This window comes from Lissotriton vulgaris, chromosome 7, assembly GCF_964263255.1.
Source record: "Lissotriton vulgaris chromosome 7, aLisVul1.2, whole genome shotgun sequence".
NCBI lineage: Eukaryota > Metazoa > Chordata > Amphibia > Caudata > Salamandridae > Lissotriton > Lissotriton vulgaris.
In genome coordinates this window covers 1,006,653,073-1,006,675,931 of record NC_141695.1, presented here as the reverse complement: position 1 = coordinate 1,006,675,931, position 22,859 = coordinate 1,006,653,073, and the positions used below count along the sequence as shown (strand labels likewise).

Genomic DNA, 22,859 nt, shown 5'->3' with positions numbered 1-22,859 from the left:
AACTAAAGTTACCCATCTCCAGTCAGACCACTGAGGGGGTTGTATATTCTCGAGGATAACTGAGAGAAGATTTTCTACTTCCATTTATAAAGATGCCTTTAGAATAACATTTTAGGGAGCACATTTTGTGAGGTGATTCTTTGTAAAACCCCAGCGATAGGTGAGGCAAAGGTTTAGATGGAATAGTGTACCTCAAATGCCAACCAAAAGGTGCGGTTGAGTTTGGAGAAGGAGACTGAGCTGGGAATGTAACATTGGGGACTTGATGGAGGTAAGCTGGTTCGAGATTTAAGAAAATCTTGCATTTTGGAATAAAAGTGCAAGTAAAAATAGTGGTTGAAGATAGGAAATCTGAAAGGTAAAAAGGACAAGTGCATAACCAGAGAGTGAGGGAATGATGGTTTGAATGGAGTAAGACAAATGAGAACAAGATCAAGACAGTTGACCGGGGACTGATCAGTTGTAGGAAATTCATATTTTTGCTGTGCTCCGTAATTGTTTTGCTGATCATATCTATGACCTATGGATAAGCTGAGCCCTGATGACCAGGCCTTAGCTACATGAGCTCAGTTTCAAAAAGAAACCTGGTTTACTGTAAAGTTACTATAACGTACAGTTTGGTCAATCAATTTCATATGTGCACAAATGGTGTCTGAAATTGTACAAAGTTTAAGCCTTGGGGTAAAAAACTGAAGGTTATCACATTTCCACTTGTACCTAAGAACATAAAATGTATTTTAGAGAGCACTTCTACTACAATCAGGCTGCCAAGCCTCCTGAAATTCGTAATATTTGAGTTAAAAAACATTTTTTAATACATTGCACAGGAATATGCTATCAAAACGAAATCGTAGTGTGTAAGTTATGCATGAAAAAGTAATTGTATGACTCATTCGAATGCCTTATGGTATCAATCTACTAAGATTCTGTGACTTTACACTCCATCGATCAACTTCCAAAAACAACTCGAAATTAATTGAACAGCTTAACAAGTACATCACTCAGAGCAGTAAGTGTACATCTCAGAACACATTTCTAGGAGACTTTAACCTTGTTTGGCGCACCTCAAACTGCATATATGCAGCGGAGCTTGCACGCCTGACTCAACTCCACAATTTAAAACAGCACAGTCTGTCCCGCATCCAAGAAAATGGAAAAATTCTGAATTTGATTGTTGCTGACTCCAACTTTGTTTCATGACCTCCCCATTTCCTATCAATTGGTTATGACCACTTTTCGGTCCTCTTCGACATTACCCTCTGCTCCTCTCTCATTCTAAACAAGTCTCCAAAAAAACTAATGCAATACGCTAAAAGAATCAGAAAGAACAGATCATGCCCATCTAGCGATCATATAGGTCAAATGAATGACTTCAGTGAAGCAACCAAGACATCCATTTATCAACATATCAGGGAAACTTAACAAGCTTCTCCTGCTTCGTCTTATGAATATGTGTTCTAAACCTAGCAAATCATGGTTCTCCAAACAACTTTGTGACTTAAAAAGACACTCCAATCTCTTCAATCTCAAATGAGAATGAATAAAACTCAGAATAGAATATATGACCTAAATTCACCAAGCTAAAGCACTTTACATTCAAGATCAAATACCCTCTTCACCCAACGCAGCCAAATCTCTCTTTTATGACCAAAGAACCAGTCATGTCATAAAACTGACTCATAGATGACTTCCTCCGGACATAAGTGTCATTGGTTCCTGAATCACTTCAGTGACAAAATAGGAATCAAGTTCGAACTCAAATCTCCACTTCCCAAACTAACCCGAAATGCTCAGAAACCTGGGCCAAATTTCGGTCATCTCATCCCACACTCATCTCCTAACACTGCCTCTCTCACCCAACAGCAGGACTCCAGGAACCTGGAGCCCAGACTACAAATGACTTCACTTGTATCTACCTAGAAGGTGCCTGGCTCCTTGGATTTTACTCTGCTACTACCCCGTCGTGGATACAGCTTGATAATCCTTTTTAATTTATCTTTCACGGGCTTATTTAATTTACCTTGTTTTCCTGTGTAGTATCACTGTCAAGAGAGTGTGGCAGCAGGAAACAGAGCAGCGTAGTTTCAACTAGTGTTTTAATTACTCCTCCCACTTTTATTATTGAAAAGGAGACCTGCACCCTTACCCCTCATGGATGGCTAGTTAAGCAGCACAGGTGCACATTATGAGTGGATCCCTTTACACTGTCTCTCTCATTTAGGAGCAGTCCTCATGGGACTCGGAATCCAGATCACAAATTACTTTCATTGTATCTACATGGGAGGGAATTGGCTCTAGGATTTACTCTGCTACTACTCTGTGGTGAATACCACTTTTTAATAATTTTAAGATTCATATATCACACTCTAATTTTAACTTACTTGTTGCTCTGTGTAACTCTCACTGCCAAGCAAGCTTGGTGGTGGGAACCAAAGTTGTCATGCTCCAGTTAGTGTTTAGTTTTTTTCCCCCAAACTTTCATGGCTTATTTAAGCTGCAAAGCAAAAGGCAGGTCCGCCTGTTCCTGGACCATTACCAGCATCAGGGTCACGGTCCTTCTAACAACCCCAGCTTTATGAAGCTACCCCACTCAGAACCTCTTTGCACTCCAGTGTTGGGGTAAGGCATGCACCTTTCACTTAGTCTGGTGCAGTAAACTCTAATGGGCCTCATTTTTGAGAAATGACGCATCGCTGCGTGAAAGCAGCGATGCGTCACTTCTCATTGCGCACTCCTTGCGACATTCCTGATGCGTCATATTTAATGTATGACGCATCATGTCGCAAGGAGTTACAGATACGTCAGTATTTCTGACGTATCTATAAGCACAAAATTGACGCATTGCTGGAGTGTGTCACAAAGGTGACGCAACTCCAGCAATGCGTCCTTTCACATGGGGCTAGCCCCATGTGAAAGGGCCTGCGTCAGTCTTACGCCTGCTGTGAGGCAGGCGCAAGATTTTGACGCAACGGCGTCCTAAAAGTGACGCAGTGAAATCTCATAGATTTCACTGCGTCACTTCTACGACCCTTCCTTGGTCAATACGCCCCCCTTGCATATATTATACCTGGCGCAGGTATAATGTGGCGCAGGGGTTTACAAAGTGACGCATCTACCTTGATGCGTCACTTTGTAAATATGGCGCAACAAGGCGCATTTTTTACGCCACTGGTGCGTCACAATAAGTGACACACCGGCGGCGTAAAAGTGACGCACAGCCTCATAAATGAGGCCCTAAGGTTTTTTTCTTTTTTAGGCACCCTCGTTCTTCTCTTTACCCACCTTCCTATTCACATTTCCCCTCTCATGTCCTCAAACACTCAGCTCGATACACCCTCTCTGGTACCTAATTGGTATTTAAATAATATCAGATCTTACTCAAGATATCAAAGAGAGATCTCCGACTTCATCTCAGATAATCAAACATTTTTCTATTTTTCTTAGAGAGACCTTGCTCCATAAAGCGTCTGCCCCACCTTGCAGCCAGCATCCCTCCCAACTATGCCATCTAGTATGTCGACCATGCAGGCCAATGAAGGGGAGCATTTTACACACCACCCTCAAAATCAAAGTTTCCATCACTCTTATTATTCCCCAAAGCGAAGTCATGACCGTTTCACTCACTTTCTACCGCAATAGAACCTACTCGGGTGCATTGATTTATCGCACTCCTGTGCCCAAATCTCCTTTGTCATCAATCTTTCCAACACTGTGGCACCACATCTCATCTTCATTCTGGGGAGTTTTCAACATCCATATAGTGAACTCAGAGGCCTCAGAAGCCCTACATGTGGTCAGGACTCCGGACAGGATCAGCCTCTCCCTGCGTACAAACATCCCAACTGCCAATTAAGGCATGCACTTGACGCTATCTATGTAAATTCTGGCATCATATCCACCAACAAGCCTCTTCCTTTGAATTGGTCTGACCATCTGGCAATACAGTTTCTTCTTCCTATTGGCAACCTGTATGACCCTCCCAATCATAAGATTCACAGATGCTCACTAGAACTTGGTCCAAAATTATCCCCCTCGGACACGTGCTCCAAAAGCCAAACCGCTCCTTCCTCTTCTAATACCACTGCTGACAGTGACACATTTAAATAATTTTTCATGAGTGCTCTGAGCAAAATGTCCGTCCCCTCAAGTGCACTGTTCCTCATCTTACCCACCCCTTTGTCCTAGGTATTCTTAAGAATTCAGACATTCTAAACTTCATTGTAAGTCATTAGGATGCAAATAGAGTTCCTCTTACAATCCTTTCAACAAACATCTGCAAAATTGGCCACAAATACTACCAACACCTTATTCAAAATATGTGAATATAATCTGATGTTTAGAAATCTTCTGCCAACTCATCTAGAAAGATGTTAAATATTGTAAAAGAACTTCTCTCTAACCAAGTGTTTTTTAAACTCCTCTAGTCTTGCCCTTCCAAAAGCTCTATCAAGACCTGTCTCAGTTCTTCCTCTCTAAAATTGGATTGCTCCATACCAACTTCCTTCAGCAATCCCCCAAGGATGCAGTTTTTGTAACTGTTGACACAAAGCTCCCAGACAGTCTTCTGTTCTTTCTCAATTTCAAGGCATTATCCCATATGTCAGATCACACTATTCTTAAATCTGGAATGTGGGTTTCACCTTCTGACCCTTCCCCACTCACATTCCAGCTTTATCCCCCGATACCGTGATTTCCATCATCACTAATAACTGTGATCTCACTGTAGTAGAGCTTACTGTCCAATATAACAGTCAGCACACCAAAGTCACACCTTTGCGTAAATAAATCCTTGGATGACCAAGAAGCTCTGGGAAATTATTGTCCCAAATAACATCTTCACATCCTATACAAAACCTTTAAAATAAAGGTACCAACATTGAGCCTTCTATTTCTTTAGAGGATTTAGAGGAGAACCGAATTACTTGATTTTTCACAATCTGCCTGCAGACAACCCTACAGCACTAAAACAGTGGATATAACTGTAGTGAATACCCTCAGATGTGTGCTAGGGTAAGGCCACACTGCAGCTATTCTATAAGTAGACTTATCAGGGACCACTGACATCATCCATCACTCCACTCTACTGATGAGATTGAGTGGAAGAAGCACCTGCAACCTTGCGCTGAACTGGTTCTATTCCATCCTCTCTCACTAAACTCAGACCATCATATTGCTTCATTTCAAATCCTCAACCGCCTTCATTCCATATTGGGTCCCACATGTTGGGTCTTTGAGTGCCAGGCTATTTCATATGTATCTCTCTCCTAAGGTTAAGCACATACATTTGTTTGGTTTCCATACCTCATCATACACGGATAATACCCAAATTATCTTCCCATCCCACACAATACTAATCAGGTCAAGTGCAGTTGCCTGCTCAATCAATCAAGCATTTGTATAGTGCGCTACTCACCCGGAGGGTCTCAAGGCACTTGGGGAGGGGGGGTCCGCTACTGCTCGAACAGCCAGGTCTTGAGCTGCTTCCTGATGGCGAGGTGGTCTTGGGTCAGGCGGAGGTGGGTGGGGTGGGTGTTCCACGTCTTGGCGGCCAGGTAGGAGAAGGATCTTCCTCCCGTTGTGGCTCTTCGGATGCGGGGGACAGGGGCGAGGGCGTGGCAGGTCGATCGAAGCTGGCGGGTGGGAGTGTAGAAGTTAAGGCGGTCGTTGAGGTATCTTGGGCCTTGGTTGTGGGGAGCTTTGTGTGCGTGGGTGAGGAGTCAGAACGTGATTCTCTTGCTGATGGGGAGCCAGTGCAGGTCTCTCAGGTGAGCGGAGATGTGGCTGTGTCGGGGGTTGTCCAGGATGAGTCGTGCTGAGGCGTTCTGAATCCGCTGGAGTCTTTTCTGGAGTTTTGCAGTGGTTCCGGCGTAGAGGGAGTTGCCATAGTCCAGTTGGCTGGTGAGAGTGCCTGGGTGACCGTCTTCCTGGTTTCGGTGGGGATCCACCGGAAGATCTTCAGTAGCATGCGTAGGATGTTGAAGCACGACGAGGAGACGGCGTTGACTTGTCTGGTCATGGAGAGGGAGGAGTCCAGGATGAAGCCCAGGTTGCGTGCGTGGTCCGTTGGTTTGGGTGCGCTTCCCAGGGCCGGGGGCCACCAGGAGTCGTCCCAGGCGGATGGTGACGATCCCAGGATGAGGACTTCCGTCTTATCTGAGTTCAGTTTCAGGCGGCTGTTCATCATCCACTCGGCTACGTCTTTCATCCCTTCGTGTATGTTGGTTCTGGCGGTGGCGGGGTCGTTGGTGAGGGAGAGGATCAGCTGGGTGTCATCGGCGTAGGAGATGATGTTGAGGTTGTGTTGGCGTGCGATGGCCGCAAGGGGGCTCATGTAGATGTTGAACAGCGTGGGGCTGAGTGACGATCCTTGTGGTACGTCGCAGATGACTTCAGTGGCTTCTGATCTAAACGGGGGAAGCAGACTCTCTGTGTCCTTCCGGCGAGGAACGAGATGATCCATTCCAGTGCCTTCTCTTGGATTCCGACGTTGCTGAGGCGCTGCTCTAGGGTGCGGTGGCAGACAGTGTCGAACACCGCGGAGAGGTCCAGGAGGATGAGGGCCGCTGTTTCCCCGTTGTCGAGCAGGGCTCGGATGTCGTCAGTGACTGCGATGAGGGCGGTCTTGGTGCTGTGGTTGGCCCGGAAGCCGGACTGCGAGAGGTCGAGTGATCCATTCGTCTCGAGGAAGGCGGCCAGCTGTCTGTTGACGGTCTTCTCAATGACTTTGGCAGGAAACGGGAGGAGCGAGATGGGGCGGTAGTTTCTGAGGGCGGTGGGGTCGGCTGATGGTTTCTGCAGGAGGGCGCTGAGTTTGGCATGCTTCCAGCTCTCCGGGAAGGTTGCGGTGTCGAAGGAGGCGTTGATGATGTCCCAGAGATGGGGTGCAATGACGGAGTCGGCCTTGTTGAAGACGTGGTGAGGGCAGGGGTCGGTTGGAGATTCGGAGTGGATGGAGTTCATCGTACGTATGGTCTCTTCGGTGTTGATCGGGGTCCAGGCACAGAGGGTGGTGGTGGGGGCGCTGCTGCGGTCATAGGGTGCGTCGGCTGTGTGCTGAAGCTGTTGTGTATGCTGGAGGCAGAGCAACTATCACAAGCTCAAAGAAGATAAAGCAGACATTCCTCTCTTAAGGCAAAAGTCCTTTGCCTGCTCTCCTGCTTTGTGGCCTACCCAGCTGGGCTCCGCATCCTGCCCTGTCTCTTCGACCAAAGATATGAACATGATCATTGTAAATCAACTCACTTTTGGTAAACAAATCAATCAGGTATTCAGAACATTCTCTACTCTTCTCAACATGCACAGGAAGGTTGTCCTGTTTCTTCCACTAGATTCCATCCATTAATTATTTCCTCCTTTGACTAGGGAAATTCTATCTACCTAGGAGTTCCAGACTACCTCACTCATCATCTTCAAGTCATACAGAGCTCAGCCGCGTGACTGATCTTAGAGTTCTTCCCACAACCCTAATGTCCCCCCATCTTAAGTCACTCCACTGGCTTCCCATCAAAAAGCATGCTATATTCAAGGCTGTCTGCATGGTAAACAATGCAGTGAATTTTTTAAATCCCTTAACCCGTTCAGTGCTGCGAACGTCCAACTGTCGTCGCGTGCACTACCTCGCTAGTGCTGCGCACGACCGTTGGACGTCCGGATCCCGTTAGCGCAATCGAACGTCCGCACTGGGGCGGAATTTGAGGCGCGCTTAACGGGTTAAATTCGAGAAAGAAGCTTACTTTACCTTCCGCTTTCATTCCGTTCACTATGCCTATGCCAGGCGACTGCTCCGTCCTTGCATTTCTAAGACTTGGATGGGGAGACAGTTCCTCTTTCTTAGTTTCAGGACTCCGTTGAGTATTTGCAACATGTTGCAAACACATTACATAACATAACACAAGATCGCATAGCACAACATAGCATAACACAACATAATATAACATAACACAATATTTTACCCATTCTCAGCTAACTCCGACCCACTCATTCTTGTCAAGACCTCATAGCCTCCAGAATGAAAGGCAAACTGTCTATACTCCCATTGCTCACACTGCTTTTCAATGCCTCCCTACACCAGGGGATTTTTCAATCTCTTTGTAGACTAGTCAAATATCAACAATATCTCAAAGAAATTGCCTAGATCAGTCCAACCTATCTAACTTCCACCCATCACATCTTGGAGAATTGTGAAGCATGCTTGCTGGTCTTCATTGACATGTCTGCTGTTCTAGAAACAAGGGACCATTTGCAATAGAAAGCCACAATGGAATACTGCGTGAGAATCAAAGTTAAGGTTCTAAAGTGGAACTCCTCCTTCCTCTTAGAATGTCATCTTCTGGTCAAAACTGGAGTCAGACTGCACTTGTACATTGGCCAAACCATTCTGTAGGGTCACCCACAACTCTATTGTTGTGCCAGTTCTATTGAACATCCACATTGAGCCATGTGGCCTAATAATGAGGCATGGGAGAAAATCTACATCAATACACTGATGACACTTGGCTGTACATAAAGAAAAGAAAATTGTATGGCTCCGAGTTGTGGGCGTATGTGAACTTGGGCGCATTAGTAGTAACCCAAAATAAATTCTTAAGATCTGTAACGGGTTTGCCGCAATCAACCCCCCTAATCCTGCTCTATTTGGACCTGGGTTGTCACACACTAAGAGATATCGCCCGACTTAGATCAGTCTTATACTGGAGAAGACTTTGGGTGACCCCGCAATTAATCTCCTTTGCATTGGCGGTCCGGGAAATTCGTGATCTGGATATGTATAATAAAATTGAGTGGCTCAGGGGTATTAAATACATCCTTGCTGAGTGGGTTTGGTTCGGCTGTGGTCCCTCCCCGAGGGAAGTGTATTTCCTACTAAAAAAGTGTCTAAGACGATATATTGGAACTGGATTTATTCTCGACAGTTTGCATCCATCAATAGTCCCACTCTCTCTAGCACTTTCTTATATTTAAAGTTGGAACCCCGATTGGAGCAATATTGGGACCTAATTAGCTCTACTCGTGACCGCAAGCTTTTCCACCAATTTAGAGTTGGTACCCTACCAACCAAGGCCTTTAGTTCTAAGTGGTTTGGGTCTATAAACAGCAATACTAGATGCCCACGCTGCCCAGATAGGGTAGAAACGGTGGCCCACATTTTATTTGCATTCCCAGCTTACTACAACTCGAGATGCTACTGGATCAAACCCATTTGCATCGCGATGGGGACTAGGGATCACAGTGAGGCATATAGATGATTTAAATCTGCTGTGGACGGCCCCATTGTGGTTGCTATCGCCAAGTTTCTGGGCCGGGTGTGGGTGACTCGATGGGCTAAAGGAAAGTGCCTGTAATATTCATTATGTGTCTCCCCACACTTGTACTTATTTTTATATGACTTTTTAATTTCTTGATGTATTTCAACAGAAAAGGAATGTTTCTTATCCGTGTTTTATAATATTTATAATATTTATAGTTTTAAATGATCTATTTTGGGACTCATTTCACAGTCATGTGTATTGGAATAGTGCAATGTAATGTTTTCTGATCATTCCGTTGATTTGAATTCAGTATTTTTATATATATTGTGCTGACTTTTGTGATTTAAAAAAAAAAGCGAATTAAAGTAAATGAAAAAAAAATTCACATCATCAACTCCATAAGAAACTGTCTTTGGAAGGATCTATCTTGGATGAAGGGCAATTTCCTTCTCAAGGCAGACAAAAAATAATTTCTTCTTTTATTCTCATCTGCAAAGAAGCTTGATGCATCCCATCTAACTCTTTTAAATCTAAACTGCTTACTGCAAAATCCATCAATACTTTGGAATTCACTATTAATTCTACCCATTCATTCATCGCACATATTAACTATCTTGCCAAAACTGTGAAATGCCATCTTCATAAGTCAAAGAAAATAAGTCAACCAATATCCTTTGATCAACTAAAGTCAAAAGTATATGCTCTTGTCCTTTTGAGATTAGACTTTGGGAACACTTTAATAGCCAGAATTCCACAAATTGACAATGGACCCTAATCAAAGTGGTCTTGAACTCAACTTCTAGCTTGGTTTGCATAGAAAGGAAACTTGATCACATCACTCCTCCCCTTTACAATCTTAACTGGCACCCTCATCAAGCTAGGGTTTTCTTCTAACTCTGCTTCCTCACTTAGTCCTACATGACACCAGCCTGCCATACTATGCCAAACTACTGACCAACTACAGTGGATAAAGAAGCTTTAGAAGGAAGGAAATCCCCAAATTCAAGACCTTACCAGTCAGAAAGCAGTCCTTCATGGGAAATAGCAACTACATCATGAAACTCCCTCCCAGATCAACTTAGAAAGGCTACACCATTCCTCACCTTTAGACAAGAGCTCATAATGCATCCAATCAAGCCATTCCCTCACCAACACTTACCTGTTCAAGAAAGTAAATCACACAAATACTTCTTTAATGCCATAAGTGCATAGCTGCTTCTTCTTTTTATTCATACATGAAGTTAACATATGCTATCTCTTCTCATTGCTATAACCTATGAAAAGTTTTCCTTTTCCCTAACTCAATCTATCCCTTTTCTTACTTTTTGTTCCACTTTTGAAATGGGCTAAGGAATATGAATTTCTATATAAATACATGCATGATCAGTTAGTTATCATTTATTAGGATTCATTTTCTTTTGAATTATTAATCATGCCATACTAGATGATTAACTACAATGTTTAGCAAGGTGCAAACACATTCCTGACTGGTCTGGCAGAAGTGATAGAACTTCAGGCAAGGATGTTGACATGCTCTTTCTTTTGGGTTGAAAAATAGCACGTGGTAACATACACTGGTGTTTGCACTCATGAAAAACCACTGCAAATAATGGTTAAGAAGATAGATTATTATGAGCTTCCTGTCTCCCTAAGGAAGGCTAACAGTCTCCTTTCCTTCAGAAAGGAGCTGAAAACTTGGCTTTTTTCTGTATGAGTCTTGTGACCACTGTGAGTAGCTGTGTTGTGTTTCTCTGCCTCAGTTCTCTTTGCCAAAGCGCCGGGACACCCCTCGGGGTAGCCGTGCGCTATAAAAGAGACATTTACTTAACATAACATAACATTATTTAGATGACAGCAGTATGTTTGTGGGTGAGGGCTTAGTTTCTTGTGAATTTCATACCAAGTGAGTTGGAATTCGACCCTGCTCTTGTTTTTCAATTGATTTTTTTGAGTATTCCTAGACAGACATGATGCATCACAAATCCAAATTGTTAGACCTGGCATCATTGGCGTGGGTCTCCCTTCCATTTTTGACGGATTGCCTCCTCTGTTTTGATATGTTTTTGCTGGTTATATGCTTTGGGAACTGTGTCACTGCTATTCAGTGCCACAGGGCAAGTGCTCCCTATGTTAAATTGATGTACTAATTGGTGATTCCATGACTGGGTTATTTGATTTACCTGTCGGCTCCTAGTACAGTGCACCTTGTGTGCCCAGGGTTCGTAAATCAAATGCTGCTGTGGGCTTGCAGCACTGGTTGTCCCACCCACAGAAGCAGTTTGTAAGGTGCGTCTCAGGCCTGCCATTGCAAGGCCTGTGTGCAGTCTAGTACTGCCATGTCGACTTGCCAGTCCCTAAACCTTCCCTTTGCTTCATATTAGACATCCCTATGGTAGGCCCAAGGGCAGGGTGCATCTTAAGTATAAGGTAGGGCATGCTCTGGTGTGTGTAGCATGTCCTAACGGTGAACTACAGCCATTTTCGTTTTTCACTATTGCAAGGCTGCCTGTTCTCCATAGGCTAGAATGGGCAGTTAGATTATTACATTCTTATAATCCTTACTGACTCAGGGAACATGGTAGAAATTCGAATTTAGTATGCCTGAACTCAGAATGATAAAATACATATTTTAGTGAAGTTGGTTTTAATATTCTGTGTTTGAAAATACCACTGTTAGAAAGTAGATATTTTCTTGCCTAACTGTCCAGGCCTGCCTCTGCTAGGTTGTTTATTCCTTGTCTGGGTTTGTGAGTGACAGGGCTGGGGGATTCCAGGAGACAGGCTGGGGCAGCCCAGTGGTGAACAGAGAGATCTGCATCTAGATGGGAGGCAGGAGTTGCACCTGGGACCTGAATATGGCTGGGCCAACCCTTTACAATGCTGGCTCCACCTCCTGTGGCTTGTCTGATGTCTCTGCCCTGCTCTGTGAAAGGAAGGAGAGAGTCATGTAAACAAAGTGCTCAGGAACTGGTTTGGACTAGGCAGAGGCCTCTCTGCCTTCAGAGAACAAAGGATGTTGGAGTATAAATATTAGGACCCAGTCCCAAGAACTTTAGATCACTTCTGGAAAAAGAAACATTTTGCCAAGGAGAAGAACTAAGGAAGCTGCAGGAGTTTTACTGCCCCTCTGCCAGTGTGCTCTTTGCTGGGTTAGCCTGCAGTGGTTGCTTCATTGCCAGGGAAAGGAGAAGGAACTTGTTAAGGACTTTCATCATCTACAGTATATTCTCCAAGGGCTTGCACTGTGTTTGCCTCCTGCTGAAGTCTCAGGGACAAAAGACTTAATCTCCAGCTCCCCCTGTGAATGTCCGTGCTGGGAATTCTATCGCTTTAAGGGCACCATCTTCTCGCATCGCAATCGGATCATCGCATCGCATCAAGGCGCCATCTTGCGCATTGCAACGGGCTGGCAGGCTGAGAATCTACGCATCAACCTCTCACCGGTAAGGATCAGGACGCATCCCCTACTCTGTGCAAGCATTGAGGCACGACGCATCATTTCTCCCGGATCACGGAACCGATGCATCTCCCCTTTTGCAAGCCTTTTTGTTTACTTTGCGTAACGTATCCAGGTACTTTGTTTAGAATGTTGTCGCATTGATCATCAACTTGAACTAAGTAACTTTTATCATCTTTAAAGCAATCTTAAGTGTAGTATTGTGGATTTTTGTCGTTTGTGGTCTTGTGTTTAAGTCTATATAAAGAATACTTATATTTATAATTTTATTTATTTATTGAGCTTATAGAGCGCGACAGCTACCCAATGAGTTTCCCGGCGCTAAAAGAAGACAGTGAGCAATTGGACCAAAAGGATTCCTACGTACAGGAAATGTATTGATTAAACAGCCAGGTGTTAATAGCTCTGCGAAATCAGACATAGCTGGTCTCTGTACAGACGTTGAGGGGGAGAGAATTCCAAAGTTTTGGACCTAGAAAAGAAATGACCTACCACCCATTCTAGCGAGTCTGTATTTAGGCACGGTAAAAAAGCCTTGAGATGAAGATCGGAGGCAGCGTGGACAAGGGATTGAAGGTAACTGGGGGCAGTACGCCACTTTATTTTATGCATGTAACTCAAGGTTTTAAATTTGACCCGGCTCGCCACTCTCAGCCAGTGTAAGTCACGGAGGCGCCCTGTAATATGATCAGTTCTGTGACTTTTGCCTAGCAGTCTTGCAGCGGCATTTTGAACAAGCTGGAGACATCTTGTTACTGCCTTAGTTGCCCCTAGATACAGGACATTGCCGTAGTCCAACCAAGAGGTTATCAGGGCATTGACCACGGACTTCTGGGTATCAGGGGGCAGCATCCAGATAATTTTCTTTAACCAACGCAGAATGGTAAAGCAGATGGCTGCCACCATGTTTACTTGACACTGCATGGTTAGACCATTGTCCATGGTAACCCCCAGGTTACGCACATGTTCTGATGGAAGAGGGAGGGCACCCATCTCTGATGGCCAATGCTTAAAACTCCAAAGGTCTTGCTTTTGACCGAGAACTAAGACTTCTGTTTTCCCTCCATTCAATTTGAGCAGGTTTTGGTTCATCCAGTTTGATATTTTCTTTAGGCCTGACTGGAGGAGGGAGGTGGAGGCTTGATCCGAATGAGATAGGGAAAAGGCAATCTTGGAGTCATCGGTGTATGTAAACAGAGTAAGACCTTCTTGTTCTGCAATGTGGGCCAGAGGTGTGACATATAGATTGAATCAAAGGGGTCTAAGAATCGAGCCCTGGGGAACTCCATAAGGGGCGCATGGATATTAGAAGTGGCAGTGTTTGAGAAAATTTGGAAAGTCCGGTGAGCAAGAAAGGATGTCAGCCAGCCCAGAGCCTGGCCGCAGATGCCCATAGAGGCAAGGGATTATATGAGTATGGTGTGAGAAATGGTATCAAAAGCTGTGCTGAGATCAAGCAGAATCAGCGCAGCTGTGTCTCCTCTATCTAAAAGATGCCGAAGGTTTTCTGTGACGCCCAGCAGAGTTGTTTCAGTGGAGAACCCAGGGCGGAAACCAGATTGGGAAGGGTGAAGTATATCATTGGCCGCGACAAATTGGGCAAGGTGGAAATGGAAATGCTTTCCAGAAATTTGGAGAAGGCAGGCAGCAGAGAAATAGGACAAAAATTAGAAAGAACTTAAGGAACAGCAGTGGGCTTTTTCAGAAGGGGAGTCACCATGACATGTTTCCAGCTTGCCGGGACTGTAGCACTTTTTAGTGAGAGATTAAGGGTTTTAGAGATCATAGAGAGCTGCGGAGTGTCCAGTAATTTGAGTATTGAGATGGGAAGTGGGTCTGCTGGTGAGCCCGATTTCACTTTACCTAGAATCTCAGTAAGTACTTCTGGATTGATGTCTGGCCAGAAATTTAAGAAATCATTAGAAAGGAGTGGATGGTAGGCAGTACGGTGATTTATGCTATTCGGGCTGGTAGCCTGCGGCAGCTGGAGACTATTGCAGTTCTGTTTCGATATATCCTGATAGATATTTTCTATTTTCCTGGTGAAAAACTGTGCAAGTTCTTCACATTGGTTGCTATTCAGGGGGGGTGGTTTGGCTATGGTCTGGGAGCCCGCTAGATCTTTGACTAGACCAAAAAGTGTTTTGGATTTGTTGGTTGCTTCTGCAATAGTCCTGGCGACATAGCTGGCCCTCGTCAGGGCGCAAGACTTATGGTAAAGCTTTAATTCTTTTTTGTAAGCAGCACCTGACTCGTGGGAGTAGTCCTTTCTCCAGGTACGTTCCAGCCGTTTGCATTTGGACTTATCAGCTTATAGCGATTCATTGAACCAGAGTGCTGGAGATTTATGGGCTTTCAATTTTTTGTAAGACAGGGGAAGACAAGTATCAATGGCCTCAGTGAGCCAAATGTTTATTTTAGTAGATGCAGCTTCCACATTGTCAATGTCACTAAAATCTAAGGGGAGATGGGTATCTAGGACATACTTGAGGGAGTTAATGTTTAGTTTTTTCCAATCTCTTTTGCAGATATTTGATGTCGCGTTTGAAGGGAACAGGGCAACAGGGGAAATGAGATTACATTTGGATAACAAATGATCCGACCAGTGAAGAGGCAGTGTGGGAAAACAGTGTATATGGGGAAGGTTGGAAAACATAGGGTCGAGAAGTTGGCTACCTCTATGCGTGGGACCACAGTTATGTAGTGTGATATAAAACCTGTGTTGTGTTCATCTGTAGTGTTTTCACTGTATTTCCATGTATATGCACAAAAGCTTAACACACTGCCTCGGAGGTAAGCCTGCCTGCTCGTGCCAAGCTACCAAGGGGGTGAGCAGGGGTTATTTAGGAGTGTAATCCCCTTATCCTGATTCAGAAGTAAGGGTCCCTGCTTGGACAAAGGTGAATACCATTGCCAACTAGAAATCCCCAGATCTAACACATATCCTGTGCATTTTCACAGACTTTTCCAATCTTAAGCCCCATCACAATTGATAAATAATGCATGTCAATTGCTCGTAAATCGAAGTTTTAAGAAATATTAGAAGCACATGACTACAATTAAATATGCCACACATGGTTAAAATTTGTATAGATATGATGGAAAGTTGGTTTCCTTACTCCTTTTTATCTTGTACCATTGTGTATTTGCACAGGATATGCTAGTTATGTGTTGGTCTACAATTAAAATTTGTACAAGATAAACAAGTTACTTACCTTCGATAATGCTCTTTCTGACTATCTAGCTGCAGATTCCTCACCTTTTGAATATTTTGCTGGTATCAGACTGCATCTGGAAACATTTCAGCAGTACCTCTGCGGGCTGGAAGGTGGTGTCTTGTGGCTTCACACTGATGCTGTTCTGCTCCAGAAATGACATGTGGGGCCTATATAGATGTCCCACCTACACACTGATATCAGTTGATTTTGGGACTTTCCACCCACTTGACGCAGAGCACCAAAGGCAAATTGGTATACAGTGTGCAGATTCCTAGATTTGGGATCTTATTAATGGATAGAGTCCGATCACAGAACGTGGAAGATGGGAGGTTGGTAGGGAATCTGTTGCTAGATAGAGTCTCTACCCTAAAGAGCATTACTGAAGGTAGGTAACTTGTTCTTTAGATACAGAATTCTAGCCTCATATACCTCGCCTTTTGAAAAGATGACAATTCAATAACTATTCGGAGGTGAGTCTGTGACTAGACTCAAACCAGAGAGTCCTACAGGACCAAGGCAGCAAAAGGCCCCTCCTGAACCACACTGTCCAGGTAATAACTCTTTGTGAATTTATGGAGTGATGCCAACGTAGCCATCAGACAAATGTCTAGGACAGGGACTTTGCATGTCAATGTAGTGGTAGGAACATTGGCCCTTGTAGAATAATCATGCAGCCCTTCTGAAGGCTGTTTTTTCCATGGAATAACAGATCTCAGAGCAGAGCATGATCCAGTGGGAGATAGTTCTCTTCTACATTGCTTAATTTATTTGCACCAGAGAAGCCCAAAAGGAGCTGATCGTCCACTCTGTGGTCTTTGGTAAGATCGACTTAAAAACTCTCTTTGGGATCCAAGTGATGCATCTTTACTCCTCCTTAAAGGGGTGAGACCGAGCATAGAACATCGGCACGGTGATGGTTTGACCAACGTGGAATGGCATTACAATCTTCGACAGGAAGAATATCCGTGTCCACAGAACCAGTTTGTCTAGAAAGACGCAAGTGTATGGTGGAGTGATAGCAAGAGCTTGAAGTTAACTCAATGGCGCGCCAAGGTGATGACAATGATGATCACAGTCTTCATAGTAAAAAGCTTTAAAGGATAGCTAAAAAAGAATGCACAAAAGTTAAGTCAGGACTAAATTAAGGTCTCATTTGGTAGGACAAAAGGAGAAGGGGAAAATACATGCTGCAGGCCTGTCAAAAATCGCATCAAAGCTGGTGACTTAAACAACAATGGTTGTTTGGCAACTGTTATCAGTCCTAAAGCGCTGAAAATTAACCCTTATCTGTGCTCAAAGCAAAGCCTTGCAGTGCAAAAGACAGGAACAAGCAACAGAACCTCAGATAATTTGGTCTGGGGGGGGGACAGTCTGGCATATTCCACACCAAACCACAAATCTGTCCCAAAAACTGGTGTATACAGTTTTTGTCAAGGGACACCTGGATGCCAAGATGATATCAATGACCTCTGGAGGAAGGTCAAAAAGTTCAGTTGTCACTGCTTAATCTCCAAGCATCAAGGTGGAGATTGCGAACGCCCAGGTGCAGAACCTGTCTCTGTGAACACGGGTCCTTCCGGAAGGGCAGCCTGATCAGAGGACTCTATTGGAGAGCAACTATTTGCTTGTCTATTTATTACTGTTTTGTTCATTACTGTGTGATTTTAAAAAGATGGATTTTGTTCTTGTTTTGTTTTTATTTTTGTTTGCTTACTTAGTTATTTAACCCTATCTTTGCGGCGGTTATTCCTCTGCAGTGCTAAGGGGTGGGAGGGGCCGCGCGGCGCTTCGACGCTGGTGACGGGACTGCTCCGTCACGCCCCTCGGGTGAGCTGTGCTTGTGACGGAACGGTTCCGCCACGGCCCCGCCCGCTCAATAGAACGCGCCGCGCAGGTGCGGAATCAGCACCGCGCAGGCGTGGCGAGCGGGCCGTGACGGAACCGTTCCGTCACCAGCACAGCCCACCCGAGGGGCGTGACGGAGCGGTTCCGTCACCAGCTTGGGAGGGGTTAATGATTCTTAGCCCAGTTTAAAGTAAACCCTGTTGTATGTTCATTGTGAAGTGACATTGAGAGATTCTACAATCAGGGGTGCTTTGCTTTGGAAGGAAAATACAATTCAATATATAAAAGAATCTCTCACGGAATAATCACTGTGCTTGATCTCACATCAAATAACTATCCTCAATATCTGCCTTCCATATTAAAATCCTAGAACGTGTTATCTTAGTCCTACCCATACTCACCTCTTAGAATCTTTCTTCCTAGGCTCCTTTTACTTACATGCCATCTCTTTCAGTATAATCCCTCAAAAACCGAATACAATGCAAAAGAGGATAACCTTCAAGCTCCTCACCCACATACACAAAGCACTCAACAACACCGGACCAGCGTACCTCAACAGCCGACTCAGCTTCTACACCCCCACCAGCCAGCTCCGCTCCGCCGACCACGCCCTCGCCACTGTCCCCCGCATCTGAAGAGTGACCGGCGGCGGCAGATCATTCTCCTACCTCGCCGCCAGGAAACGGAACACCCTCCCCACCGGCCTACAGCAGGCCCAAGATCTACTGACCTTCAGAAGACTCCTCAAGACCTGGCTCTTGGAACAGTAGCAGCATTCCCCCACCCCTTAGCGCCTTGAGACCCTCACGGGTAAGTGGTGCGCTCTACAAATGCTTGATTGATTGAAAAATAAACCTGAAACAAATCAGGGATCCTTTTCTCCTTCTTAAATACCAGCCATACTTTACAGGTCATAAAGTTGAACACATTTAATCCATACATCCATACATAAATACACAGATACAACATCTTCATGTGCTGGAAAAAGACTTTTTGAATATAATAATAGTCACATTATCCCGCAGCACATTTATATGCTTTTTCTATCAAATACTATATTAAAACAGAATACAATTAACTTTTTGTTTCACAGAACATAATCCTACCACCAAGAATATAGTGCTAAGAAATGTTACAGATAACATTAACATGGTTTAAATATGAAGGTCTTTTTCAGTGAGAATATATAGAACCACACAGTCAATCAAATATTTGAAACCATCAACAAGTAAATGTAACCAACCAGATGGAACGGATACCGAAGGCCACATCACAAAGCAATTATATGAATTAAGAAGATTTCTACCTGCCACTCCAAAAGGTCTCCGCAACCCCTGCGTGCATTTTTTTAGGTTGTTTTCCTTCAGGTCCATTCTACCATACCGGACGATTTGGCAAACCAAGTAAGTTTTATCTCTATTAAGGTCTTTGTTTCCGAGGTCCTAGTTTATAAAAAGATAAAGACAGTTTGAGATGCTACACAGCATTTTGAATGCTTTAAAAAAACATACTTGCATATTATATTAGTTTTGTTTTGTGGCAATAAGAAGACTACACCGAGAAATGTATGTATTGTATTGTGCATGCAGGGGTTGAGCATAGCTTCTGGTCAAAGTTCAGACCATATGCTCAATCCTTTCTCTGTATGGCCTTCAGTCTTGCGCAGTCAGTTTTATCCATATGGAAGTTTAGAGCAGGGTTGGTCAAATGGAGAGTTATTTCCTCACAGGCGATGTAATCAGGAACTAGCTTTTGTCCTGCAGTTAATAACGAACAGTAATGTAAACATTGTTTGCATGGGTGTTGCCTTGAAATTTCTGTGTCGTTATTGAGTTCGGCATGTAAACGACAATCTTTATTTCCAATTATTTTAGTTCTAGGAATAAATTGAATTCAGCGACATTTACATGACACCCACCTAAATGTATGCCTTTGGTGATGTCCTGATTTCAAGTTGGCAAATGGCTGCTGTGTTTATCGGTGTCTGGTTTTTTGCAATAAATTGTTACATTTCTAAAGTTCTCTTTTATTTGCAGCAACATTAATATGTGATTTTTCTTTCTTTCTTTCATAATAATTTGCTTAGTTATTTGTTAGTAATTTGTTTGCAAATGTATTATTTGTTAGTCTTTTGGTGCTGTGAATCCCCACTATTAGGGACATTCTTGGTCCAGCTTCTACTACAAGGAATAGTAAAAAAACAGAAAAAAATGTAAATTCACACAAAACGTTACAAATATGTACACTTACTGTAAATACAACTTTTAAATTGTTCAGCATGTCTATTTCCTTTGGAACACCTTTACTTCCCCATCTCACCAAATAATTTTCGCTGTTATAAATAGAAAATAAAGAAATAACGTAAATTTGGTTTAAAACGCTGCAGGGTTTAACAAATGAAGATGGACTACGCTTTTATAGCTCTTTGTTGTGTAAAGGTGACGTAATACAGAATTATGAGACAATCGGATGATCTGCCTGCATTAATCTTAGCTGCACAAAAAACACAATACAAAATATGTAAAATAAACACCCAATGGTCAACAATCAACGTGTCAAATTTCTTGACATACCTGAAATAATATTTATGTATCCTATAATTATGCAAGGATTCAATGTGTACATTAAAAGTTTCATCCAGCACAATATTGCAAGACTAGAAGTATTATACATTGTAACAGTGCTGAAGAGCTATATATGATAGGTGACTAAGACACTGCAAAGCTTCAGATTTATGAATGCACCAATGAGGCACATCGCTTATTAAATTTGGGCATTTGTGTGTGCTCACCTCCGACATATCAGAAGTGCTTCACTGTTGCACATAATTTTGTGGTTTTATGCTGTATAAAGGCCTCTGTCCCCAAATGTACATGATTTTGTGACCCATGCTACAAACTATCCTGTATTCTGCTGATACAAATTGTTTCTCCTGCTTCACCTTATAGCTATTGGTCTTTGTGCTTTAAGAGCTGCATGTGTTTGTATGTCTGTTGGACTTTGTGAACAATAGTACCTATTGGTGTGCTGAATATGTGTCCGAACAACCATTAAAGCCCTCATACACTCACCTCTGAATAGTACCAATGCGTGGCTCCAGACTACACTGCCCATCCGAGGACTCTACACTGCATTCTGAATACTGCAAAATATATCATAAGTGGCCTGATAAAATGCTACCACATAATCTAAACCCCTTTGGAATTATACTGGCTCTCCAACAGGCTAGAACCACCTTCCAAACCAGCACCATAATTTATCAAGCCATCTTACCGGCCCCCTATCCTATATGGCATATATGGATCAATTGGCTCTCTGTACTACCACAACCAGTATATCATAAGATTGTAGTGAAAGAACTGCTGCATCCAAACAAAATCAAAGCAGCAGACCATCGGCATCTCTACACCAAGGATTTGGAAGTACAAATCAGTATTCAACAGGAGATCCAATTTAGGAAAGAGCTGAAGGCACACCTTTTTGAACACCACTTTTTCCCAGAAGCAACTCCTTCTGCACAGCACCAAGGGTATAGGTGGAAATCGATATAAACACCACTGATCATTTCTTGGGCTCACCCTAGCAAAGAGACACATTGCTCAAAAGTGGAAAGCCAATGTACCACTGTCCCTAGGGGCATGGAAGCATGAAATGCATTTGTGTATGTGGTTGAAAGTTACAGTATTTCATGCTACGGGATGCCCCCAGAAGCACCCAAGGATCTGGCAGAGGTGTGCAGATTATTGGGGCCTGTAAAGCCAAGATATATAGGGAACGGCGATATGAATAGGCTATACATGTGTATAAGATTATGGACGCTGCTTTGGGGGGGATAGGGGTGGCCGGGGGTAGTCTGTGCATCATTTAGTGTTTTACATGTTGTAGGGGCCTTATCATGCAGAATTATGTGTATGTACATGGACCGTTTGTGTCCCTTTGTTGGCAAAACCCCAATAAAACGTGTTCTGAAAATACCCACTACTTTACAACTCTTCAACAATCCACCTCTGCTCTAAAAACACAGCTACACCTTCACTCACTTGTTGAATGAATCTTTACCTGTAATCCTGTAGAGTGCTCCAGTGCCTTTCAGCTAGGTTTGTGGTACACATATGCACAATGTGTGCCATACTGTTGGTCAGTGTGCATGTTGGTATGCTCTGTGTGGGTGTGCCTATGTGCTTTATATTTATTTATTTATTTATTTATTTATTTTAGCAATTTTTAAAGCGCAAACAAATACCCGTAAGGGTGTCTCGGCGCTAAATTCATAGAACTCACTAGGAGATGTCGGGGGAATTGGCGTAAGATAGCCATGTCTGAACGGGGAGTTAGGAGGAGGAGAATAGCCATGTCTTAAGGCTTTTACGAAATTTTAGAAGCGTGGGAGCAGCTTTGATGTAGAGCGGTAGAGTGTTCCACAGTTTGGCCGTGGCAATGGTGAAGCGTCTATCTCCCCAGTTGACCCTCTTTGTACGATGGACTTTCAGCAGAAAGGCTGAAGAGGATCGTAAAACCCTTTGTTGTTCAACTGGACGGAGAGCTTCTTTAAAAACTGTGGTCCTATGTTGTTCAGGGTCTTATAAGCTATACACAAAGCTTTAAATTTGATTCGGCTCCTGATAGGGAGCCAATGTAGTTTTCTGATGTGCAGGGACACAGATGAGAATTTGGGAATAGACAGTAGCGTTCTGGCAGCAGCATTTTGTACTGTTTGTAATTTATTGAGAACTCCTTCTTGCGCATTCAGAAGCAGTGAATTGCAATAATCGGTTCTCGAGAACACTAATGTACTAATGAGCGTTTTTCCTGCTGATTGTGGGAGGTAAGGAAGCAGTTTTTTTATTTTTTTGAGAGTGTAGAAAGCAGAAGAAACAATGGCGTTGGCATGGTGGTGAAACGTCAGCTTGTCGTCAAAAATGACTCCCAAGTTGCGAACCTTTGCCACCGGCTGAGGTGGAGGCCCCATGTGAGGTGGCCACCATTGAGGGGACCATGCTGGGCGCAAGCTCCCGAATGTCATCACCTCTGTTTGCAGTCACTATACATAAGTAAGCCATGTTATTGGTTTGCCCAGCGCTCTATGCATGC

General features: G+C 43.6%; 1 protein-coding gene across 1 annotated transcript in view; it reads right to left on the bottom strand.

Moving 5' to 3' along the window:
- The window catches only part of DOCK2 (dedicator of cytokinesis 2), a 2,333,210-nt gene that overhangs the window by 1,848,932 nt on the left and 461,419 nt on the right, over positions 1-22,859 (bottom strand). The window contains exons 9-10 of the mRNA XM_086931425.1: positions 20,019-20,100; positions 19,075-19,210 (exon numbers count right to left, since the gene is read on the bottom strand). Coding sequence (XP_086787551.1) covers positions 19,075-19,210; positions 20,019-20,100 — 218 coding nt within the window. The remainder of the gene's footprint in view (positions 1-19,074; positions 19,211-20,018; positions 20,101-22,859) is intronic.